Genomic DNA, 25,922 nt, shown 5'->3' on the forward strand with positions numbered 1-25,922 from the left:
TCGTCCCAGGATCCCCAGCTGTGACGGCGGTCCTCCTCCTCTTCAACCGAAAAGGAGGAGTAGTGAGGGAACCAAAATGCAGCGGATGTTGAAGACATAATTTATTAAAGAATAACACGAAAACACGAACTTGACTAATAAACTAACAAAACAACAAACGGTGTAGACAGACCTGGACGACGGACTCACATAACACGAATAACGCACGAACAGGGAAAATAGCCTACACATAAAATGACGATGAACAAACAAACCGAAACAGTCCCGTATGGTGCGACAAACACTGACACAGGAGACAACCACCCACAACGAACACTGTGAGACAACCTACCTAAATATGACTCTTAATTAGAGGAACGCCAAACACCTGCCTCTAATTAAGAGCCATACCAGGCAACACATAAACCAACATAGAAACAGAAAACATAGAATGCCCACCCAAACTCACGTCCTGACCAACTAACACATACAACAAACTAACAGAAATAGGTCAGGAACGTGACATAACCCCCCCCATAAGGTGCGAACTCCGGGCGCACCAGCACAAAGTCTAGGGGAGGGTCTGGGTGGGCATCTGACCACGGTGGTGGCTCAGGCTCCGGGCGAGGTCCCCACCCCACCATAGTCAATCCCAGCTTCCATTTCCCCCTATGAATGCCCACCCTCATCTTACCCCCACTAAATCCTTTTGGTAACATCGACACCAGGGGCAGCACCGGGACAGAGGGATAGCTCAGGACAGAGGGATAGATCAGGCTAATGAGGTAACTCAGGATAGAGAGGTAGCTCAGGATAGAGGGGCAACTCCGGTCTGAAAGGCAGCTCCGGACAGAGAGACAGCTCTGGACTGAGGGGCAGTTCTGAATAAATAGCCGCTCTGGGCTGAGGGACAGCTCATGACTGGCTGACGGCTCTGGACGCTCATGGCTGGCTGACGGCTCTGGACGCTCATGGCTGGCTGACGGCTCTGGACGCTCATGGCTGGCTGACGGCTCTGGACGCTCATGGCTGGCTGACGGCTTTGGACACTCATGGCTGGCTGACGGCTCTGGACGCTCATGGCTCACTGACGGCTCTGGCAGATCCTGTCTGGTTGGCGGCTCTGGCAGATCCTGTCTGGTTGGCGGCTCTGGCAGATCCTGTCTGGTTGGCGGCTTTGGCAGATCCTGTCTGGTTGGCGGCTCTGGCAGATCCTGTCTGGTTGGCGGCTCTGGCAGATCCTGACTGACGACTGGCTCTAGCGGCTCGGGACAGACGGGCGGCTCTAATGGCTCGGGACAGACGGATGGCTCAGACGGCGCTGGGGAGACGGATGGCTCAGACGGCGCTGGGGAGACGGATGGCTCAGACGGCGCTGGGGAGACGGATGGCTCAGACGGCGCTGGGGAGACGGATGGCTCAGACGGCGCTGGGGAGACGGATGGCTCAGATGGCGCTGCGGAGACGGATGGCTCAGACTGCTCCTGTCTGGCGGAAGGCTCTGGCTGCTCCTGTCTGGCGGAAGGCTCTGTAGGCTCATGGCAGACGGGCAGCTTTGCAGGCTCATGGCAGACAGGCAGTTCATGCGCCGTTGGGCAGACGGCAGACTCTGGCCGGCTGAGACGCACTGTAGACTTGGTGCGTGGTGCCGGAACTGGAGGCACCTGACTGAGGACACGCACTTCAAGCCTAGTGCGGGGAGCAGGTAACAGGGCACACTGACCTCTCGAAGCGCACTATATGCCTGGTGCGTGGTACCGGACTGAGGGCACGCACCTCAGGACGAGTGCGGGGAGAAAGAACAGTGTGCACAGGACTTAGGAGACGCACAGGTGGCTTAGTGCGCGGTGCCGGAACTGGAGGCACTGGGCTGGAGACACGCACCATAGGGAGAGTGCGTGGAGGAGGAACAGGGCTCTGAAAACGCACTGGAAGCCTGGTGCGTAGTGTAGGCACTGGTGGTACTGGGCTGGGGCGGGGAGGTAGTGCCGGAAATACCGGACCGTGAAGGCGTACTGGCTCCCTTGAGCACCGAGCCTGCCCAACCTTACCCGGTTGAATGCTCCCCGTCGCCCGACCAGTGCGGGGAGGTGCGCTCTACTGCGTAACACGGCGCCTGCCCGTACTCCCGCTCTCCACGGTAAGCCTGGGAAGTGGGCGCAGGTCTCCTACCTGCCCTCGGCCCACTACCTCTTAGCCACCCCCCAAGAAATGTTTGGGGTCTCCTCTCGGACTTCCAGCCACGTCTCCTTGCTGCCTCCTCATACCACCGCTCTTGGGCTCTCGCTGCCTCCATCTCCTCACGAGCGCGGCGATATTCCCCAATGTGAGCCCAGTGTCCTTTACCCTCCAATACTTCCTCCCAAGTCCATGATTCCTGTGTAGCAGGCCACTGCTCAACTTCACGCCGCTTGGTTCTGGATCGGTGGGTGGTTCTGTGACGGCGGTCCTCCTCCTCTTCAACCGAAAAGGAGGAGTAGTGAGGAAACCAAAATGCAGCGGATGTTGAAGACATAATTTATTAAAGAATAACACGAAAACACGAACTTGACTAATAAACTAACAAAACAACAAATGGTGTAGACAGACCTGGACGACGGACTCACATAACACGAATAACGCACGAACAGGGAAAATAGCCTACACATAAAATGACGATGAACAAACAAACCGAAACAGTCCCCTATGGTGCGACAAACACTGACACAGGAGACAACCACCCACAACGAACACTGTGAGACAACCTACCTAAATATGACTCTTAATTAGAGGAACGCCAAACACCTGCCTCTAATTAAGAGCCATACCAGGCAACCCATAAACCAACATAGAAACAGAAAACATAGAATGCCCACCCAAACTCACGTCCTGACCAACTAACACATACAACAAACTAACAGAAATAGGTCAGGAACGTGACACCAGCTTGGTGATTTAATTAAATGTTAACATTTATTTAACTAGGCAAGTCAGTTAAGAACAAATTCTTATTTACAATGACGGCCTAGGAACAGCGGGTTAACTGCCTTGTTGAGGGGCAGAACAACAACAGATTTTTACCTTGTAAGCTCGGGGATTCGATCTAGCAACCTTTCGGTTACTAGTCCAACACTAACCACTAGGCTACCTGCCGTCCATCTGGCCCGGTGGCCATGCGAGTGTTAAACTGTTTAAAAGTTTCTCACGTCGGCCACGGAGAGCAAGATCATGCAGTCTTCCGGAACAACAGGTGCTTTCGCGCAAGACTCAGTATTGTATTCCTCAAAGAGAACATAAAAACACATTTAGCTTGTTTGGTTTGGGAGTTCTGGGATTCTTTTTTTCCCCACCACTCTGGGAACTATGGTGCCTCCTCTGCCTCCAACTCTAGGCAGCGCTGTTATGACATTTAAAGTAATGTAAGTGTTAATTTTTTCCCCTTGACAATTAAATTGGCTGAAATGCAATAGTCACATGCTTTTGAGCACAAAAAATGTGTGATTATTTTGCACAAATCAAATTTAGAATGAAGCTAATATTGACACAACAGGTGAACATGCACTGTAAATGAAAAGCAACAATGGACGCTTTCATAGACTGTAATAACCTACAGTACCGAGTTCATTTCTCCCTAAAAAACTATAAAAGGCTGGTTGTTTAATATCCAACAATCTGTCCAACCACGGTCCAAATACCATGGTGGAACAATGCCATACTGTACTTCTCTTCTGATTCACACTGAATCAGTCTGCTAGGAGACCGTCTTGGGAAATGGACCTAATTTTCTCATGAATGTCATAGCTGGTCTGTCCGGGATGCATCAGGAGTTAGCCATCTGCTAGAGGCCACAAAACGAACAGTGAAGTGAGGCTCACCATCAGCTCAGCTCAATAAGACATTCCACCCTGATGAAGAGATGCCTGCAGTCTCCACACAGAGAACCAGACCTCTCATTGGTCCTTCTGTTTGTTTCACCGATGCTTAGCAACCAGCCTCAGAGGTTAATCGTGACTGCGTCCTACTGTGTAGAATTCATAAGTATTTATTCACTCAGGGGAGACGTGAAAATAAACAAGCAGAAAGCCATTCCAGAAATCTGCACCATCGCTCAAAGCATGGAATGGTTTGGTTTGAGGGTTCCCCTCAGAAATTCCTATTGCATGAATAGTGAGTACCAAAATTACTCAAACTGACTTAACTCAGTTATACAATGTGTTGCCTTACAATTTATTTAAGTAATGAATATTAACATTTGTGTACAGTAGGACACCAAGATCCCAGTGTCGCTCTCTTTCATAAGCATATGGAGTAAACATGTGAAAAGTATTTAGGAATAAGCACCTATGATTAACTGAAACCACATAACTATCGTGCATACCCTTATTTAGATCATTAAGAGAGAATATGTTGGGCTTAACTTTACAAGAGTTCAGGGTTAACCAGTAAAACAACTTCAAAGCCAGCCTCTGAAACTATGAGCCCCATCAAATTTCTAAGACGTCAGCTTTTTATGAAGTTCCCCAGAAATTATTCCAGCGAGGTCCCCACATCCTGGAAAATGCTGCTTCACCCTTAATCTTATGCTCCAATCCGGAGAAGAGTTTAGAACATATCTGAGAAAGCTCTTGAGAGTCATTTTCAAGTTGAAAGATGGCAGGAGAATTGAGAGAATTGCCCAGATGATTGTTTTCCGGATGTTCTGAGAAAATGCTAGGAGAGATTGAGATGGAGATATCTGATATGGCGATTGAGCTGAAGCCCACTGTACAAGAACAAAAAAGAGGCATTGTTTTCTTGATTTCATTTCCCCTAGACTGTAAACTGTCTTGTCAAGCGTTTGATCTCATGTGGGGCTCCTTCATTAGATAGATACATACTTAGCCCAATTAGTCATATTCTGACATGCCATTGGCAACATGTTCTATATGCAAATGAGAGTAGTTGCTTCGGCATGGCTAAGAAAAAAGATCAACGGTTTGAGTGTGTCAAGAACTGCATCGCTGCTGGTTTCTTTAATACATTCAACAGTTTCCCATGTGTATCAAGAATGGTCCACCACCCAAAGGTCCTCCAGCCAACTTGACACAACTGTGGGAAACATTGGACTCAACATGGACCAGCATCCCTGTGGAATGCTTTCAACACCTTGTAGAGTCCACGACCTGACGAATTGAGGCTGTTCTGAGGGCAAAAGGGTGCAACTCAATATTAGGAAGGTGTTATTAATATGTTGTACACTCAGTGTATACAAGCTGTGATGTGCTGAACTAATAATTATTGTGTTCTCATAACAGGCCTAGAGCGTATAATCGCTTTGAATCGATTTTCTCATCTCATTCAATATGCAAAATAGATCTCTCAAGCCCCAACAAGAGACTTCAAAGCAGGTGAGTGACATCACCGTGTACACAGAAAGAAGTTGTGTAGATCACAAACATCTATATTTACCAGGCTAATTGAGATGAGAATTAGGGGGAGCAGCTGTGTGTACACACATCTGACAAGTCTGTTCCAATGGGGACATGCTATAATTATGTGAGCCCCCAGAAAAACAGCTGAGAGAACTCTAAACAATATGTTCCCAAAGAAGAGAAAACTAGGACAAGCAGTGTCTAAAATTACCCTAACCCCCTCTCTCTGTGGCCTTGAGAGCCTCAAGAAGCTCTATACTCAAGGCATAGCTACAATAAACCCCAATTCTGTGTTAGATTGGAGCCTGACGAAACAAAGCTGCTTCAGAGACAAAACAACACAGAAATGTAAACATCCCACCCAATAAACATCTTCCTAAGGGATGCGTGGTCAGATACAGTTATTTGATAGCATTAGCGTCCGTGACACTGCAAGCAGACCGTTTCTAGTACCCTCTCTTCCTTCACTCCAATGTATTCTGCATGGGGTCTTAAAGGGGTTTGTCACGATGTCTGCATGGGGTCTTAAGGGGGTTTGTCACGATGTCTGCATGGGGTCTTAAAGGGGTTTGTCACGATGTCTGCATGGGGTCTTAAGGGGGTTTGTCACGATGTCTGCATGGGGTCTTAAAGGGGTTTGTCATGATGTCTGCATGGGGTCTTAAGGGGGTTTGTCACGATGTCTGCATGGGGTCTTAAAGGGGTTTGTCACGATGTTTGCATGGGGTCTTAAGGGGGTTTGTCACGATGTCTGCATGGGGTCTTAAGGGGGTTTGTCACGATGTCTGCATGGGGTCTTAAGGGGGTTTGTCACGATGTCTGCATTAGGTCTTAAGGGGGTTTGTCACGATGTCTGCATGGGGTCTTAAGGGGGTTTGTCACGATGTTTGCGATTTCACCGCAAGGGATTTCTTTTGTTTACTCTCCCATCCTCTACTTTCCAGAGTTTTATGGTCACTTTTGTGTGTAGGCATCCAGGAAGACGTATGCCTTGCCTCTTATTCAGCGCATACAGACGTCGTTTTGGCAATGCAGTCATTTTTCCTCAAAATCATGACTGGAGACAAAGCCTCTACATACTTTGAAAATGAACAGGAGGAGGGCTTACCCGACCATGTTACACAGCAAGTCTGACTTTGAAAAAAGAACCCTAATGACAAGTTAATAGCCTGGAAAATAAAGCTGAGAAGACCTAATAAAGTCAAGTGCAGGCGGGCGTTGTAAAAACAGCTGTAAAATAAAACTCTGCACACGTTTATCAATAGCAGACTACTTGAGCTAATAGTTGTCAAAGAATTTTAAGCAGGTTTTACTCTGTTTCAATGGCAGAGGTTTAAAGTGAGAGTGAATCCTTCGTCATTATCCCTCCTGCTCCAAGTAGACCTTTAGTAGTAAATGCAGAGAGCACAGCTAATTCTGCCTGCTTTCCTGGGCAGACGAGAGCGTAGTTTGTTCTAGTTGTGTACACATCACAGCATCCATTTGGCAAGGTCTCAATCACGAAGACCTATTGCAAATAGACCTGCTCATTCACTTCAAACGCACACAACACAATCTACTCGCTTGTTCTGTAACTTGCTTTATCTGATCTCAGTGGCTAGCTGGCTACATGGCTTCATTCTACACTGTGTTCGATGTTTTTCAAACAGTGCACACCTCATCTCCTCACAGCAGACAGGGACACCAGCTTTCTGTCATCTGGTCTGGTCTCACCAGGAACTAAGTCATTCTAACGAGGAATCTCCACAGCAAGTCGAAAGACTCCACCAGGGAGAGCTAGCTAGTCCTGAGACTCACTACCAGCAAAGATCTATTCCATAATTCCAGAGAACACATGTAAAACTTCACTTAACAAGATAGGACTCTGACATAAGGGAAACATCGATAGTTTGAACTGGGGGTTAAGCTTGTGGAGTGTCTTTTTATACAGCTAAGACAACAAAAACAAGCCCTGTACAAACAGGGACCATGTGTGGCCCAAGTCAGGGGATCAGCCTGACACTGATCGCTAAGCTGTCACACTCACTGGAGGTTTTCTTCCATATTGGTCAGGGGAGGTTAAGACAAGAAATAGCTACCTCTCCAACCCAACACCCCATGTGGGATCTTCACAGGGTTATGACCTTGGCAGGAAGCAGTCAGCCAACTGCATTTGATTGAATCCCAACCAAGAATGCTCATAAACCGGATTACTCTCTCACTAGTGCTATTATTCAGGTTTATTTCACAAGACAAAGGCTTTGCTATCCAAAAGGCATGAACCCAAACTGACTGCTCTGGTCATCAGGACCTGTCAGATCACAGCCATCCCCTTCTCAAACTCTCTCCACATCCCATCCATCAACCAAGATAATCTGCTTGGGGTGCTGTGTAAGCCAGCGGAACATCTTCTTGTGAAATAACTCTCGACTCTTTCCGTGAGGGTCGTGACATACATACCCCAGAGTTTTGGGGAAGCCACGGGATGTACAGTGAAGGTTCTGCGAGGACATCTGGCCTAAGTGGTAGACGATGCCAACATACACACACTCTCCCTCAGCACTACGTTTGGTCATAATAATACCTAGTGGAAGTCAAGAGTTGCGCACCTGTCACATGTAGGACTTTCAGCAGGGCTGTCTGGGGAAGAGTGAGGACAGTGAGGCACTTTTCGTAAAATGTGTCTCAAATAAACTTAGATGTCAGTGAAATAAGTATGCCCCCAATGCAATTCTAAAGTCTAATACATCCAGTGTGATTTCAACAGATTGTCAAATTAACAAATTCTTGTCATTTTTTGATTTTATATAACAACATTCCAACCTCGTTTAGCATCATCTATTCAATTATGGCATAATTCTACTATTTGAATTATTTTGCTTCACTGTCAATGACATACTTTTATTTTGAAGGCTAACCGCAAAGTCCACTATTGTGGCTAATCCTTATTGTGGCTAGCTTCACATAGACGGGTCCGACCACCATTAATCAAATAAAAACTGTCTTATAAATTAGGGTTATTTTAGATGATGACACCTAGCTATATAGTTAGCTAGCTAACTATATAGTGTAGGAGTAATTGATACATATGTAGGTAGATATCACACTATTAAACAATAGACAGGTGTACACTAGAAAATAGGAGAAGGCAGACGTGAGTGCATTTGCCATTCTGGTAAATACAGGAAACCAAAGATTAGCAGATGGCCAAAGTCATACGTGCTTTAAAGTGCATGTATGGAAAAAGCAGGACACCATTATGAAGATAAAATTGACAGGAACAGCCATAAGTGCTTAGGGCAAGATAGACATATATTAATTTTAGGGGACAAGGGGGTCCTGCCCCCATTATAATCTAATCAAGAGCGGATACAGGCGTTATTGGGCGTAGACAAGCAGGAAGCCTGAAATGAAGGATAATGGTGGCAGATGACCATAGGAGAAGTAATTTAATTAATGTATGTAATGATCTCATGTGTGTGGATGTGTATAAAGAGCGAACCAGTGCTCTGGGAAGATGTGTGTTCCGCGGGACATTCCAGATGGTTATACAATTGTAAATAAAAGCATGTTTTGATTTCACAAGTTCTGATAAAGCGTTATATTTCTGAGATGATTTTCCACGACAATAGCTACTGAAACAGATGTCGTTTTGCTTTGTTTTTGGGGGAAGGACATTGTTTGCATTCATGAGCTAGCTAGCTTTTTTTATGACCAGCACTGTAGGTGTGTGAGACAACTTTACCATCATCATAGCATACGTATCAATGAATTGTTGTGACATATGAAATACGAGTGATAGTGTAATCAATGTGTAATAACTACGTTTAAAAAATTATGACTGTGTTAAATTATTATGTGACGTGCAGTCATATTCAGGTCCTGATTGGTAAACAAGCTTATTTGACACGTCAAATTGTGTATCTTTTTTGACACACAAAGACTCAAACGGCGTTCCATAAATATCCTGGTTGAGAATGGAACAACTGAACAAATGAACAACGAAACAGCACAGCAAGTAAGTGAAATAAATAGGTTTTAATTATGTTTTACTGGTAATGGGGACATATGTAAATGCCTCAAAAATATATTTTTGTTCAGTGTGGTGTGTGTGTGTAACCTCTATTTAACTAGGCAAGTCTTAAGGATTACCCTTTTTTTAAATTTTCGCCTAAAATGACATACCCAAATCTAACTTCCTGTAGGTCAGGCCCTGAAGTAAGGATATACATATTCTTGTTACCATTTGAAATGAAACACTTGAAGTTTGTGGAAATGTAAAAGGAATGTAGGAGAAAATAACACATTACACTCCCTCAAACTCACACAAATTATCAATGAACCTACCAGGTACCACCCCAAATCCGTAAACATGGGCACCCTCATAGATATCATCTTAACCAACCTGCCCTCTAAATACACCTCTGCTGTCTTCAACCAGGATCTCAGCGATCACTGCCTCATTGCCTGCATCCGTAATGGGTCAGCGGTCAAACGACCTCCACTCATCACTGTCAAACGCTCCCTGAAACACTTCAGCGAGCAGGCCTTTCTAATCGACCTGGCCGGGGTATCCTGGAAGGATATTGATCTCATCCCGTCAGTAGAGGATGCCTGGTTATTTTTTTTAAATGCCTTCCTCACCATCTTAAATAAGCATGCCCCATTCAAGAAATGTAGAACCAGGAACAGATATAGCCCTTGGTTCTCTCCAGACCTGACTGCCCTTAACCAACACAAAAACATCCTATGGCGTTCTGCATTAGCATTGAACAGCCCCCGTGATATGCAACTTTTCAGGGAAGCTAGAAACCAATATACACAGGCAGTTAGAAAAGCCAAGGCTAGCTTTTCAAGCAGAAATTTGCTTCTTGCAACACAAACTCAAAAAAGTTCTGGGACACTGTAAAGTCCATGGAGAATAAGAACACCTCCTCCCAGCTGCCCACTGCACTGAGAACAGGAAACACTGTCACCACCGATAAATCCACTATAATTGAGAACTGACAAGAAGGATAGACGCCTGGCAGTGGTCTGACAAGAACGATGGACATTTGGACCAATTTTGATCCGTGGAGATTAAGGTTGTCTTTTCATGGCGTGTTATAAAGTGCTCCATATCAAGAGTCCAGCCGATGGTATTATTAGGGTTTTCATACACTAGAGAACATTTTTTCCCAATTTGATAAAGCCCAGCTTTTCAAAGCAGATTGGCCTTTAGTTTGTACTCTATTACCCCCTTCTCTCCTTCCCCCTCTCTCACACACCACACAGACACACATAGTCATAGAAACACATGTGTTTGTTATACAGCCTCTCTGAAACTCGGTCTAGGGTTGATGACAGCATAGAGACCGTGCGTAAACAATGAACACCTCTAGTTGAATCTCACAGAAAACAACCTCATAGCCTCGGGATTGACGAGTGAGAGCTGAGAGCGCCCGCACCTCTGACTCACATGTTTTCACACTCATACAGAAACTTGAAGATGCATTAACTGTTTAAGTCTTCTCAGCACTAGGGTTGCAAAACTCTGGGAACTTTTCCAAAATCACCAGGTTTTCCAGAAATACACATTAGAATATTAGCAAGATATCCAGAATCTTTAAAGCCGGATTCCTTGAAAGGGAAGTTACCTGCATTTTTCAACCGTATTCATCACGAGACATGTAACATGTCACCAGCCCGCCATTTCAAAAGGCCTTAAACAATACTAACATAGCTGCCACATTGGACTCATGCATCCGAAAGTAGATGTCATCCAACATCGCTACTACATTTACGGTCTGATTGGACATGGCTTGCAGAACACAGGCACCAGATCAGCTCCTGCGGTGTGGTTGTGTTGATTGAATCCCAGTGGTTAATCAGAGACATATGGATCTGCTCTGACATCTGAGGACCAGGCCACTGCTATACTATCCCAGCCACATACCAAAGCTCCTCAGTTCTCTGTTACTACAGAGGACTTCAGTCAAGTTTAACCAACGACTGTACATACGAATGGACAAAGTCATCAATCATGTGACACAATTCATTCCTATGTGAAGACTCGCATTTCAAGCCAAGGAAGTCGGTTAAGATGGCGTCTTGTGTGGGAAATTTATGTAGACATAACATGCAGAGTGAGCTACTCCAGGAAGTGACATTGCAGGCTAACTCAGTGCTGCCCCCTCTCATTGAGTATCTCAAGTTGAAGGCCTACAGGGTACTGCAGGCTGCCATTGAGTGGCGCAGTGATCTAAGTCACTGCATCTCAGTGTAAGAGGTGTCACTGCAGTCCCTGGTTTGAATCCAGGCTGCATCACATCTGGACGTGATTGTACACCACCCTATGGGACTCCCAATTGGCCCGGGTTTGGCCGTGGTAGGCCGTCATAAGAATTTGTTCTTATTAAAATAAACCCTTTTTTTAAATTATTATTAGCAACTGAATTATCCTTATAACTTCTTCTGTGTGTGATTTTAAAATAAATTGGTTATAAGAGATAGATCTGGTGTAACAGAAGTAATTATTGGTACCATGATTGTATTTGAATATAATTTTTTAAATAATTAAACACAAAGAATTATCAATGAACCTACCAGGTAAACACAAAGATTGCCATTTTCCAATTCCCTATAATGGAAGATCCTGTTTTTTGCAAACAATGCCTGCAGTACCGCTGTTTGCCTTGAACTTCGTGGCTTCAATGTTATGAGTAGTCGTCCTCCCTGACTTTAACTCAATTCACTAGAACATAGTTCAATTCATCGCATGAATGTGCAGCACACAGAGTACAAGCTAGCTCGACTAATCTCCTCAGATGTACAATTAAGCAATGGCCCAGGCTTTACAGAAGATGATCAAATCTAGATGTATTTGAAAAAATAAAAAGACAAGGACCATTTCAAAGTCCTTTTTCTCCAAATATTTAAAAATAGAGTGTACTTCCTGCCCCCATGACCTCGATAACACCCACCCTAAACACATCAGCTCTCCAGAACTTCCAGGAAATACTGCGCAGGGGAGAGAAACAACATGAGAACCTAGCTGAATTTATAGCACATGGCCAGGCAGAATTAGCTACAGTATAGACTGACGTAATATCCCTCAGCCAACTCTGAGAATGTCACTTTCCATGTGGAAACTTCTCAGACAAGGGCTTAGTCAATGCTAAAATGGACTCTTTCTTTAATCAAGAACATAAGAACACAATATCAGTCAATGTCATCTTAGTCAAAACCCCAAACTGGTGGTGACTAACTCTGTCCTGCCATTAGTGTACACAACCCAGTGTACACAACACCCTTCTCATTTCTCCCCACTGTGACAGACTGGACAGTGAGACACACCCAGGATGAATCCACCACAGTTAGTCTTTCCCCTCATCATCGCAACCCTCCCCAACCCCAACCCAGTCTTTCCCCTCATCATCTCAATCCTCCCCAACCCCAACCCAGTCTTTCCCCTCATCATCTCAACCCTCCCCGACCCCAACCCAGTCTTTCCCCTCCTCATCTCAAACCTCCCCAACCCCAACCCAGTCTTTCCCCTCATCATCTCAATCCTCCCCAACCCCAACCCAGTCTTTCCCTCTACAGCGCTCCCTCTACAGCGCTGTCAGTTCCATAGACAAATGGCCCTTTGGTCAAGCTTAACAGATGCTGAGCTTGGCAAGAGACTTCACCTTTTTCCATAGGCAGGATCCTTCCCAAGGACACACTCAAGTTTGTCCCCTCACAGGCCACACAAGCAATCACATCACATATTTACTCACACACACGCACTTACACACACACGGAGCATACAGGAACCACAAAACTCTCTCACTTCAATGCCAAACCCGGAGCCCTCCACTCAAACTGATGAACGCCTCTTTAATGAAAACAAGAATAAGTAAGAGAAACCCTCCACTTTGGTCACCGGCTGGTTGGATCAGGCTACTGCTCCCTGCCATGACGAGGGATGTTGTGATCCTCCAATAAATTACACATGATTAGGAATGCACTGTGTGTCATTGTGCCAAATTCCCAGGTTGATCTAAAGCAAGGAGCTGGAACCAATATCAAACAAACAGCAGAAGCACCTGTCCTGCCTTTAGTGTACACTACCCAGTATACACTACCCCTGCTCCTGGATGCAGGAATGAGTGCATGGACAACCAACTTCTCTCTGTGGATTGATTAAGTCTTTACAATTATGTCAACACAGTTGAGAATGTCACTTCCTAGCCAGGTTTCTCTCTTCTCTCTCTCTCTTTGCAGCCTCATCTCCCGTCGCAAACACTGCAGTCTTCTAGGCAGTGCTTCCCAGCGTCTTCCCTCCTTTCCCCTAGCCGTCTGAGCATTAGTGTGATGCTGTAACACAGAACAGTTCATCAGGGAGAGTGCGCCCCCATTCCTGCTGTGCTGGTATGCACTCAGAGGCAGTCATGCAGACAGTCTTTGGCCGAGCCCAGTGCCACTCTGTCTAGGGCCAGCCATGATCACCGTGGGCACAGTGCAGTAAGTTAGTAATGGCACGCTTCAGAGTCAACCAACCAGCGGTGGATTCAGGAGTGGCACACATGCAGAAATGAATGTGCACTGCTACTAGCGGGGGAAAGCTAGCAATGACATGCTAGCTGTTCCCGTAGACTTCCAGTCATTGATCCAATGATTATCCATTTCAAAAAGTGTGGTGGGCCACCGTTAATAAATGCATATAGGGAAAACCCTGCATCGCTCCTGGTCCTTAACCGGTGGGCTAGAGCTGGCTCTCAACACAGGAATGTGGAGGTGAAGGTTGTGCTCTGGCTCTTTCACCATGCATCTTCCCTGTCTAAGCTCCTATCCTTCATCAGTGAGTAATATCCCTTATCAACAGGTTCCAGAGATAAATCCTCTCTATTCCGGGGTCACCATGACACCGCCATTATAGAATGGATTTCTGTTTGATGTAAATAATATTCAGTCCCTCGACAACTTCCTCCTTCTCAGCTCTTAAATACTCTTCAATTATCAGCAGCAGAGGACAACACCAGAATCTGCTCACCTCATGCCAGATACTGCTCCAGAACATTGTGTAATAGAAATGTGGGGGAGAGAATTTGTTGATATTTTTCCACTCAAAAAAACCCAGCTTCCAACTCCAACCTTCCTAGCTGGGCTTCCATATGGTGTGGGGATCCCTCTTAGCTGGGATTCCATATGGTGTGGGGATTCCTCTTAGCTGGGGTTCCATTTAGTGTGAGGATACCTCCTAGCTGGGCTTCCATTTAGTGTGAGGATACCTCCTAGCTGGGCTTCCATTCGGTGTGGGGATCCCTCCTAGCTGGGGTTCCATATGGTGTGGGGATCCCTCCTAGCTGGGGTTCCATATGGTGTGAGGATACCTCCTAGCTGGGCTTCCATATGGTGTGGGGATCCCTCCTAGCTGGGGTCCATATGGTGTGGGGATCCTTCCTAGCTGGGGTTCCATATGGTGTGGGGATCCCTCCTAGCTGGGCTTCCATTCGGTGTGGGGATCCCTCCGAGCTGGGGTTCCATATGGTGTGGGGATCCCTCCTAGCTGGGCTTCCATTCGGTGTGGGGATCCCTCCTAGCTGGGCTTCCATTCGGTGTGGGGATCCCTCCTAGCTGAGCTTCCATTTAGTGTGGGGATCCCTCCTAGCTGGGGTTCCATATGGTGTGGGGATCCCTCCTAGCTGGGGTTCCATATGGTGTGGGGATCCCTCCTAGCTGGGGTTCCATATGGTGTGGGGATCCCTCTTAGCTGGGGTTCATATGGTGTGGGGATCCCTCCTAGCTCCTCCTCGTCTTGGCTGGCTGGCTAATTGGATCAACATGACGACGGCTCTTTCAAGGAGACAGACGCCACGATGATCACTACACTGTTGCGTAGTGGAAAATGAGTCCTAGTAATTGGATAAGGTCACAACCCCCCTCCCCCTCCCGAGGTCCACAGAAGTCCAGCCCATGTCTTCATCTCAGAGATCCATGTAGGAGAGGGTTGGAGCTGAACAACAACAGATATCAAACCATCCTTCACAGTGGAGAAACAAGTACCTGAATTGCTCATGTGTGAAGAGCCTTGAGCGAAAACTGGTGATAAACGTGGCATTCCGGAGAGAGGTTTCAAGTTTTATTAGACGTATGTATGGGATACACCGTCCAACAAAATGCTTACTGGCAGGTTCCTTCTCCACAATGCAACAATTAGAAATAATAAAAGACATAAAGTAAACAAAGTAAATAGTGTGGAACACTGTGGCTCCAAGAACAGCAGGACCCAGACAGTGTGGTGACCTAGTCGAGAGGGGGGGGGGGTTCCCAAACAAAGTGACAATGGGAAATCAGTTCATCCACAATGAGATACAGAGCGACGTGCAGTCCAATGTGTCATATGGTGGGCCAGATGGAATTTGCAAAAGCAGACTGTCCTCATATGTCAAATAACTTAATGAATTCATTATAAATCAAATAGTTGGGCCATCTGGCCCTATTTAGAGCTGAATATAACCTCTGACCCTAGCCAAATCCCAAATAAATACAGATGTTCAAGTGATGAAATTTCCTTGCGTTCCTTTGTCTCTCTAAATGTGTTGCGGTTAATTGGCAATAAATTGTGAACACTAACGCAATAACTTTCCTAGCCACAAACAAAACTTCAAAACATGGGCATGGGAAACAAGTCACTAAAGAGAGGCAACCCCCCCCGCCCCCGTCCCCCCTCCCCCAAACAACTCCCTTCTCTTTCATTTCAAACAGCACCTACAGGGCCTATATGGACAGAAGTTGGTTACAATCCCTGGTTCACACCAGTTCACACATCCCTCAGAGCGGCCTACCGGTCACCCTCCCCAGGATGTGCTGGAGATAAGCACCTAGCCTAGAGGCCAGTGGAGCCGATGAGACCAGGGGCCGCTGAGGGCTTTTGATCCTGCTGTGGCTTTAGGATGTGGAGCCAGCTCTGGCCAACCACCAGCTACTGGGGGCTACCTAGGGCAGAACAAGAGTCTCCCTTTACCTCCTGCACAAGCCTGGCGTGTCTCTCTTTTTAGTAAAGCAAACAACTGGAAAACAAAATATTTGCCTGGCTAAATGGTGGGAGAATTGGGGACACGCACCATTCAGACGAGGGTAGAACAGTTGGCGTGTCTGTGTTGGTGTCTGTGGGCCCTTCTGCTGCCAGGCCCAAAAGGGGCCATTAAGCCAGAGAGCGGGTCCAGAGGCGGGTGTGCGAGGCTGGAATGTCAAATAGTGGAGGAATGTTGTTTATTTTCACAAACACCTACAAACGCATCCCCGGCTCGACAATACCCCGCACGCGCCCCCGGCTCGACAACACCCCGCACGCGCCCCCAGCTCGACAACACCCCGCTCCCCTGGCTCGACAACACACCGCACGCGCCCCCGGCTCGACAACACCCCGCGCGCGCCCCCGGCTCGACAACACCCCGCGCCGCCGGCTCGACAACACCCCGCGCCGCCGGCTCGACAACACCCCGAGCGCCCCCCCGGCTCGACAACACCCCGCGCGCGCCCCCGGCTCGACAACACCCCGCGCGCGCCCCCGGCTCGACGACACCCCGCGCCCCCGGCTCGACGACACCCCGCGCGCGCGCCCCGGCTCGACGACACCCCGCGCGCGCCCCCGGCTCGACGACACCCCGCGCGCGCCCCCGGCTCGACGACACCCCGCGCGCGCCCCCGGCTCGACGACACCCCGCGCGCGCCCCCGGCTCGACGACACCCCGCGCGCGCCCCCGGCTCGACGACACCCCGCGCGCGCCCCCGGCTCGACGACACCCCGCGCCCGCCCCGGCTCGACGACACCCCGCGCCCGCCCCGGCTCGACGACACCCCGCGCGCGCCCCGGCTCGACGACACCCCGCGCGCGCGCCCCGGCTCGACGACACCCCGCGCGCGCGCCCCGGCTCGACAACACCCCGCGCGCGCCCCCGGCTCGACAACACCCCGCGCGCGCCCCCGGCTCGACAACACCCCACGCCGCCGGCTCGACAACACCCCACGCCGCCGGCTCGACAACACCCCGCGTGCGCCCCCGACTCGACACCCACTGACACACATTCACAGAGCCTGCTCTTATCGAAAGAGTCGTATTAAGCCAGCCAATAGGAATGCCTCAGATCTACCTTTGTACCTCAAGGCCTTGATGTGCCGCATTTTAGCCAGTTCATAAAGACATCAACACGCTGGGAGACATGCAGAGACACGTGGAGGAGGCTATCTAGAAAACAGCCATGGTGACATTAGTTAACGCCTTGTTTTGAGCCTACTATTCTGCTTGAAAATATCATAATACATTTCCCTTTGAGCACAGATTTATAGGGCTGGGCCAAGGCCATGCAATTACAGTACATGACCTAAACGTGCTCCCGTTATTATGATGATGATTATAACACACTGAGTGGACAAAACATTAGGAACATCTGCTCTTTCCATGACAGACTGACCAGGTGAATGCTATGATCCCTTGTTGATATCACTTGTTAAATCCACTTCAATCAGTGTAGATGAAGGAGAGGAGACAGGTTAAAGAATGATTTTTAAATGCCTTGAGACAATTGAGACGTGGATTGTGTGTGTGTGCCATTCAGAGGGTCAATGGGCAAGACAGAAGAGCTAAACGCCTTTGAACGGGGTATGGTAGTAGGTACCAGGAACTGAGTGTCAAGAACTACAACGCTGCTGGGTTTTTCCACACTCAACAGTTTCCTGTGTGCATCAAGAATGGTCCACCACCCAAAGGACATCCAGCCAACTTAACACAACTGTGGGAAGCATTGGAGTTAACATGGGCCAGCATCTCAGGGGAACGCTTTTGACAGTTTGTAAAGTCTGTGCCCTGATGAATTAAGGCTCTTCTGAGGGCAAAGGAGGGTGCAACTCAATATTAGGAAGGTGTTCCTAAAGTGTTGTACACTCAGTGTAGACTAGAGGTCGATCGATTAATCGGAATGGCCGATTAATTAGGGCCGATTTCAAGTTTTCACAACAATTGGTAATCGGCATTTTTGGACACCGATCATTGCCGATTACCTTGCACTCCACGAGGAGACTGCGTGGCAGGCTGACTACCTGTTATGTGAGTGCAGCAAGGAGCCAATGTAAGGTGCTAGCTAGCATTAAACGTAACTTATTAAAAACAATCAATCTTAACATAATCACTAGTTAACTACACATAGTTAATGATATTACTAGTTTATCTAGCTTGTCCTGTGTTGCATATAATCGATGCGGTGCCTGTTAATTTATCATTGAATCACAGCCTACTTCGCCAAACGGGTGATTTAACAAGCGCATTCGCGAAAAAAGCACTTTCATTGCACCAATGTGTACGGAACCATAAACATCAATGCCTTTCTTAAAATCAATACACACCTATATATTTTTAAACCTGCATATTTAGTTAGTATTGCCTGCTTACATAAATTCATTTTAACTAGGGAAATTGTGTCACTTCTCTTGCGTTCTGTGCCGGTATATGTCAGGGTATATGCAACAGTTTGGGCCGCCTGGCTCGTTGCGAACTGTGAAGACTATTTCTTCCTAACAAAAGACAGCCAACTTCGCCAAACGGGGGGTAATTTAACAAAAGCGCATTTGCAAAAAAAGCACAATCGTTGCACGAATGTACCTAACCATAAACATCAATGCCTTTCTTAAAATCAATACACAGAAGTATATATTTTTAAACCTGCATTTTTATTTAAAAGAATATCATGTTAGCAGGCAATATTAAACTAGGGAAATTGTATCACTTCTCTTGCGTTCATTGCACACAGAGTCAGGGTATATGCAACAGTTTGGGCCGCCTGGCTCGTTGCGGACTAATTTGCCAGAATTTTACGTAATTATGACATAACATTGAAGGTTGTGCAATGTAACAGGAATATTTAGATTTATGGATGCCACCCATTAGATAAAATACGGAACGGTTCCGTATTTCACTGAAAGAATAAACTTTTTATTTTCGAAATTATAGTTTCCGGATTTGACCATATTAATGACCTACGGCTCGTATTTCTGTGTGTTATTATGTTATAATTAGGTCTATGATTTGATATTTGATAGAGCAGTCTGACTGAGCGGTGGTAGGCAGCAGCAGGCTCGTAAGCATTCATTCAAACAGCACTTTCGTACGTTTGCCAGCAGCTCTTCGCAATGCTTCAAGCATTGAGCTGTTTATGACTTCAAGCCTATCAACTCCCGAGATTAGGCTGGTGTAACCGATGTGAAATGGCTAGCTAGTTAGCGGGGTGCGCGCTAATAGCGTTTCAAACGTCACTCGCTCTGAGACTTGGAGTAGTTGTTCCCCTTGCTCTGCATGGGTAACGCTGCTTCGAGGGTGGCTGTTGTCAATGTGTTCCTGGTTCGAGCCCAGGTAGGGGCGAGGAGAGGGACGGAAGCTATACTGTTACACTGGCAATACTAAAGTGCCTATTAGAACATCCAATAGTCAAAGGTATATGAAATACAAATGGTATAGAGAGAAATAGTCCTATAATTCCTATAACAACTACATCCTAAAACTTCTTACCTGGGAATATTGAAAACTCATGTTAAAAGGAACCACCAGCTTTCATATGTTCTCATGTTCTGAGCAAGGAACTTAAACGTTAGCTTTTTTACATGGCATATATTGCACTTTTACTTTCTTCTCCAACACTTTGTTTCTGCATTATTTAAACCAAATTGAACATGTTTCATTATTTATTTGAGGCTAAATTGATATGATTGATGTATTATATTAAGTTAAAATAAAAGTGTTCATTCAGTATTGTTGTAATTGTCATTATTACAAATAAATAAATACAAATCGGCCAATTAATCGGCATCGGCTTTTTTTGGTCCTCCAAAAAGGGGAGCTTAACACTCGAACCGCTGGGCATTGACGGACCACTCCCACCTCCCAGTCATTCTGACTGCCACGGTCTAACAGTTGAATTCCATTTAGCTGTCATCACTTTTCCTAACAGTTGACACAATTTTGGTCAATTTCACTTACTTGACACTTGACATACTTTTGTTTGGTTTGTTGTGCGTAAAAGTCTCCGTTTTTTCTCTTTATCGTGTCCCTGTCATCTTGTCATTCTTCAGCACTGTTGTGGGGTACCATGGCTGTGCATGTGCCTTATTTGGTGCAGAGGGCGGGCGCTCCTGTCTTTGTTCATGGTGCCGGCCAGACTTGTTTTATTTGCAAGCAACTTGTTCGCCATTGACAGTGAAGTGAAGAAATTGTCCATGGTGACATTTCTTCCCTTGCCAAAGTAAAGTTCAACAAGCCTCGTCACCACATTCTCAGACACTTGCTCACCTGCTGCCCAATGTGGATATTTTCCCAGATATTGAAAGCTGTTCAGCATGTACAATTACGCACACTCTCACTGTGTAGCCTTGTTCTTCATTAACAATTGGTGATTGCATAATTATTCATAGTTTGCTTCATTAACTCGCCCATTCTACCCCATCATACTTTTCTTAATCTATTTCATCTACTGTTAAATGTGTGAAATTCATTTCAGTATAGTTTATGTTCAGTTGAGGCAATTATTAGGGTGATTATGAGATGCACATTTAACAGTCAGAAGGAGGGGAGCAGGCCCTACTGTCAGAAGAAGGAGCGGAGCAGGCCCTACTGTCAGGAGAAGGAGCGGAGCAGGCCCTACTGTCAGAAGAAGGAGGGGAGCAGGCTCTACTGTCAGAAGAAGGAGCGGAGCAGGCCCTACTGTCTGAAGAAGGAGGGGAGCAGGTCCTACTGTCTGAAGAAGGAGCGGAGCAGGCCCTACTGTCAGAAGAAGGAGCGGAGCAGGTCCTACCGTCAGGAGAAGGAGCGGAGCAGGTCCTACCGTCAGGAGAAGGAGCGGAGCAGGTCCTACCGTCAGAAGAAGGAGGGGAGCAGGCCCTACTGTCAGAAGAAGGAGCGGAGCAGGCCCTACTGTCAGAAGAAGGAGCGGAGCAGGCCCTACTGTCAGAAGAAGGAGCGGAGCAGGCCCTACTGTCAGAAGAAGGAGCGGAGCAGGCCCTACTGTCAGAAGAAGGAGCGGAGCAGGCCCTACTGTCAGAAGAAGGAGCGGAGCAGGCCCTACTGTCAGAAGAAGGAGCGGAGCAGGCCCTACTGTCTGAAGAAGGAGGGGAGCAGGTCCTACTGTCTGAAGAAGGAGCGGAGCAGGCCCTACTGTCAGAAGAAGGAGCGGAGCAGGCCCTACTGTCAGAAGAAGGAGGGGAGCAGGCCCTACTGTCAGAAGAAGAAGGGGGGCAGGCCCTACTGTCAGAAGACGGAGCGGGGCAGGCCCTACTGTCAGAAGACGGAGCGGGGCAGGCCCTACTGTCAGAAGAAGGAGCGGCGCAGGCCCTACTGTCAGAAGAAGGAGCGGAGCAGGCCCTACTGTCAGAAGAAGGAGCGGAGCAGGCCCTACTGTCTGAAGAAGGAGGGGAGCAGGCCCTACTGTCAGAAGAAGGAGCGGAGCAGGCCCTACTGTCTGAAGAAGGAGGGGAGCACGTCCTACTGTCTGAAGAAGGGGCGGAGCAGGCCCTACTGTCTGAAGAAGGAGCGGAACAGGCCCTACTGTCTGAAGAAGGAGCGGAACAGGCCCTACTGTCAGAAGAAGGAGCGGAGCAGGTCCTACTGTCAGAAGGAGCGGAGCAGGCCCTACTGTCAGAAGAAGGAGCGGAGCAGGCCCTACTGTCTGAAGAAGGAGGGGAGCAGGCCCTACTGTCAGAAGAAGGGGCGGAGCAGGCCCTACTGTCTGAAGAAGGAGCGGAACAGGCCCTACTGTCTGAAGAAGGAGCGGAACAGGCCCTACTGTCAGAAGAAGGAGCGGAGCAGGTCCTACTGTCAGAAGGAGGGGAGCAGGCCCTACTGTCAGAAGAAGGAGGGGAGCAGGCCCTACTGTCTGAAGAAGGAGCGGAACAGGCCCTACTGTCTGAAGAAGGAGCGGAACAGGCCCTACTGTCTGAAGAAGGAGCGGAGCAGGCCCTACTGTCTGAAGAAGGAGCGGAGCAGGCCCTACTGTCTGAAGAAGGAGCGGAACAGGCCCTACTGTCAGAAGAAGGAGCGGAGCAGGCCCTACTGTCAAGAAAAGGAGGAGCAACGGTGGAATAACATTTTTTTAAAGTGACATGCCCTCATAAAACTGGTTCTAACTCCAGTTCTGTTTGTGATATTAAGATTCTAACAAGCACGGTGTGTTATATAGACTTATTTAGGACAAGTCAATGAAGTAGGGGGGCTTGACATTTTTTGAAATGGCAGAGTAATAACTAATATAAAATGATGAACAGTGAAAATGACTGCTTTAGCGGTTCTAGTGTTAAAGAGGGGAGGTGAACGCGGCACTTGAGATTTCTTCACAGTTCAAATAGATCTGATGTTGTTGGTGCTTTAGAGATGGGAATAATTCACTATTTTTTTTATGTTGTTAGGCAGGCATATACATGTTTGTTTTTAGACAGTCCAATGTCAAATCAGGATTTGAGGGGCACCACCATGTAATCCAGGCTGTATCACATCCGGCCGTGATTGGGAGTCCCATAGGGCAGAAAACAATTGGCCCAGCGTCGTTGGGGTTTGGCCCGGTAGGTGTCATTGTAAATAAGAATTTGTTCTTAACCGACTTGCCTAGTTAAATAAATGCAAATAAAAGTAATCAGATACCAGTGTAGTAGTTTCTGTGTAATGGGCTGGTTGGTCATAGAGGAGTTGCCAGCTGTTGGCATGACACCGGCACACCACCAGAGACCATAAAAAAAAGGAACCATGACATTCTCTGATGGAGAACAAGTTCACAGATGTGTGTACCTGTTTCGATTCAATGGCAGAGGTATTGTCTGGAAAACGTTATGAATGAATGCAGGCAGAGACATAGTGGGGGAGGAGCTATTACAATTCCATAACCTGCAGGCCTACTATGGATGTACATGCGTGTGTGAGAAAGTCGTGTTTGCTTTAGAGAAATAGTTTTGTGAGGATGCTTCATATAACTGACGGAAATTCCCCTCTCAGTGTCGAACCTGTGCTACTATAGCCCGTTATGTGTTATATTTACGCTAGTAATTGGAGACAGTAGGGATGGGAAAAGACAAAGTTTCACTCAAGTCCCAAAAATGATTTGCAACAAACCTAATACAGTAGGCTATATCAGATATACTTGAGGGTTACATTGTATCTTTTCTCTCGTCGCTACCGAAAGGACAACACTGTATCACACTCAACAGCACACCGGGTAGAGACGGCGTCACGTTGCTCAGCAGCAGCAACAGCTGGGTGAGAATACAGCTGCGCACCAGTTTATTGCAGTGGCCTGTGTAGGACACCAAATGATGCACTGTAGCCTAATAAAAATGACTAATATAATAAATAACTACATCAAAAGTTGTTGGTGAGATTTACTAAAAAACATTTTACCTTCTGATAAGCCAACTGAAGATAGTTGTACGGGATTCGTCTGAGGAAATCCTGGATGACATCCTCGCTGACTTTGTGCATGGACTGTGTTCCAACTTTCTCTTCAATGCACTCGTTCTGACAATTGGATCTTCGGAGAACCACGTCAAAGAACTGCAGGTCCATGGAGACGGAATCAAACGGGTGCTGGCTCTGGCATCTCAGCCGACATCGGACTTTAGTCTGGCGGACTTCTGCGTAGCTTCTGAGCGCACCCTCCATGTGTCGCACCACATCTTTATAGTCACTTCGGTAAAAGGCTTCGACGGCATTGTTGTATAAAAGGTCGTAGGGCTCCAACGAACCATATGAGGAAGACAACAGTAGCACTTGAAGAACAATCGACAAGATACTACCAATGGAAAAGTGCACAACATCCATCTTCGGCGTTAGTTATCTTTTTCACGCGCACCAGTTTGCACAAGCTCCTCGGTTTTGTGATACAATTACCAGGGCAGCTTGCGGAGTCCAGATAGAAGATGTGATAGTCACGTGGTAGGCTAAAAGTTGAAAAAGGTTTGCTTCTCATTCAATGAGTCTTTTGGTAGATGTTCCGGACGGTAGTGGCGGGGCTTAAATGGGACTACTTTAGTCAAGGAAACAGTTTCTGTAATGACCCCCCACTCTCGCTCCACTAACTCCGTCCCCTCTGCGATTAAATCAATGGTGACATCTCACTGAGTTCTTACGATATTAGCAGTCATTTGACACAATTGTAAAGTCACTAGACTAAGCTTTATGAATTGCCCGATGGCACTACATGAAATAACTATTTTATCATACCAACAATCAGCCTAGATCTATAGGCTACTTCACAACAAAAAATATAACATATATATCTATAGTCTACTAGTAACACACGGGATACAGTAACTACTGTTCAGTTTTAGCGTTTTATAGTGCTGTTGTAACTGTTGACTAAGGCTACCCTGCAGGTCTACCTTCTAGTCTATGTTTTCCTACAAATACACACGTTTGGCGACACAATGGTAAATGGGACTCTTTTCATTCCCTGTTTTCCTTTAACCAAACATGTTCTGTGATCTCTGAGATCGAAGAATGGCTAGAGTGGAACAACGCCACAGTATCTCAGATCATCTCGAGTAACACGCTCTGAAAATGTTCAATCACTGTACATTGTCTCCCCCTACAGGTCCCAATACTCTTTCTAGTACTTTCTGCAGAGCTTCATTACTTGCCCCTATGGCATATACAGGTAACTGCCAAAATAAATAAATATATTAAAGGAAATATATTGAAAGCAGGTGCTTCCACATGTGTAGTTCCTGAGTTAATTAAACAATTAACATCCCATCATGCTTAGGGTCAATAACCAGTTGCCCATTATGTTGGTTACCATGGCTAGAAGAAGATATCTCAGTGACTTTGAAAGAGGCGTCTCAAAGGAGCATAGGGGGTTTAAAGGCTTTTGTGTGTGTGTGTTCTGTTTGTTTAACTGTCCTTGTAGGTACCAGAAGTCCTCACAAGAATAGTAAAACAAGGAAAATTGGGAGACATTTGAGGAAAAATGCTATTTTAGGCTGAGAGGTTAGGTTTAAGGTTACAATTGGGGTTAGGATGAAGGGGTTAGGTTAGGGTTAGATTTAGGGTTAGGGAAAATAGGATTTTGGATGGGAATCAATTCCTTGGTCCCCACAAGGATAGCGATACAAAACTGTGTGTGTGTGTCAGTCACCACAACTAAGACCAATTGAACACTTCTGGGAGATTCTGGAGCGGTGCCTGAGACAGTTTTCCACCACCATCAACAAAACACCAAATGATGGAGTTTCTCATAGAAGACTTCCAGACACTTGAAGCTGTTCTGGCTCGTGGTGCCCAACGCCCTATTAAGATACTTTATGTTGGTGTTTCCTTTATTTTGGCAGTTAACAGTATATCAGCAATACTTTATTCCAGGGATCATCAACTAGATAGAGCCGTGGGCCGATGTTTTTCTTGAGGTGATGGTCAGGGGGCCGGACCATAATTACAAATCATTTGTAGATTGCAAATTGACCACAAGAGGCCCAAACAGACAAAAACATAATCCTTTCAAACCTTGCTTACATTTGTATCCGATCACATATATCTCTCTATTATGCTTGGGAATACTTTGGGACAAATTTCCCAAATTAAAA

The 25,922-nt window shown here is 46.7% G+C and overlaps 1 protein-coding gene across 1 annotated transcript in view; it reads right to left on the reverse strand.

Annotated features, from left to right (window-relative positions):
* p3h2 (prolyl 3-hydroxylase 2) overlaps nt 1-24,406 on the reverse strand; it is a 112,737-nt gene extending 88,331 nt beyond the window's left edge. Inside the window, exon 1 of the mRNA XM_055940812.1 lies at nt 23,743-24,406. Within this exon, the coding sequence (XP_055796787.1) occupies nt 23,743-24,162 (420 nt within the window). The 5' untranslated portion in view covers nt 24,163-24,406. The remainder of the gene's footprint in view (nt 1-23,742) is intronic.
* Nucleotides 24,407-25,922: the final 1,516 nt, after the last annotated feature.

Source organism: Salvelinus fontinalis, chromosome 12 (genome assembly GCF_029448725.1).
Source record: "Salvelinus fontinalis isolate EN_2023a chromosome 12, ASM2944872v1, whole genome shotgun sequence".
NCBI lineage: Eukaryota > Metazoa > Chordata > Actinopteri > Salmoniformes > Salmonidae > Salvelinus > Salvelinus fontinalis.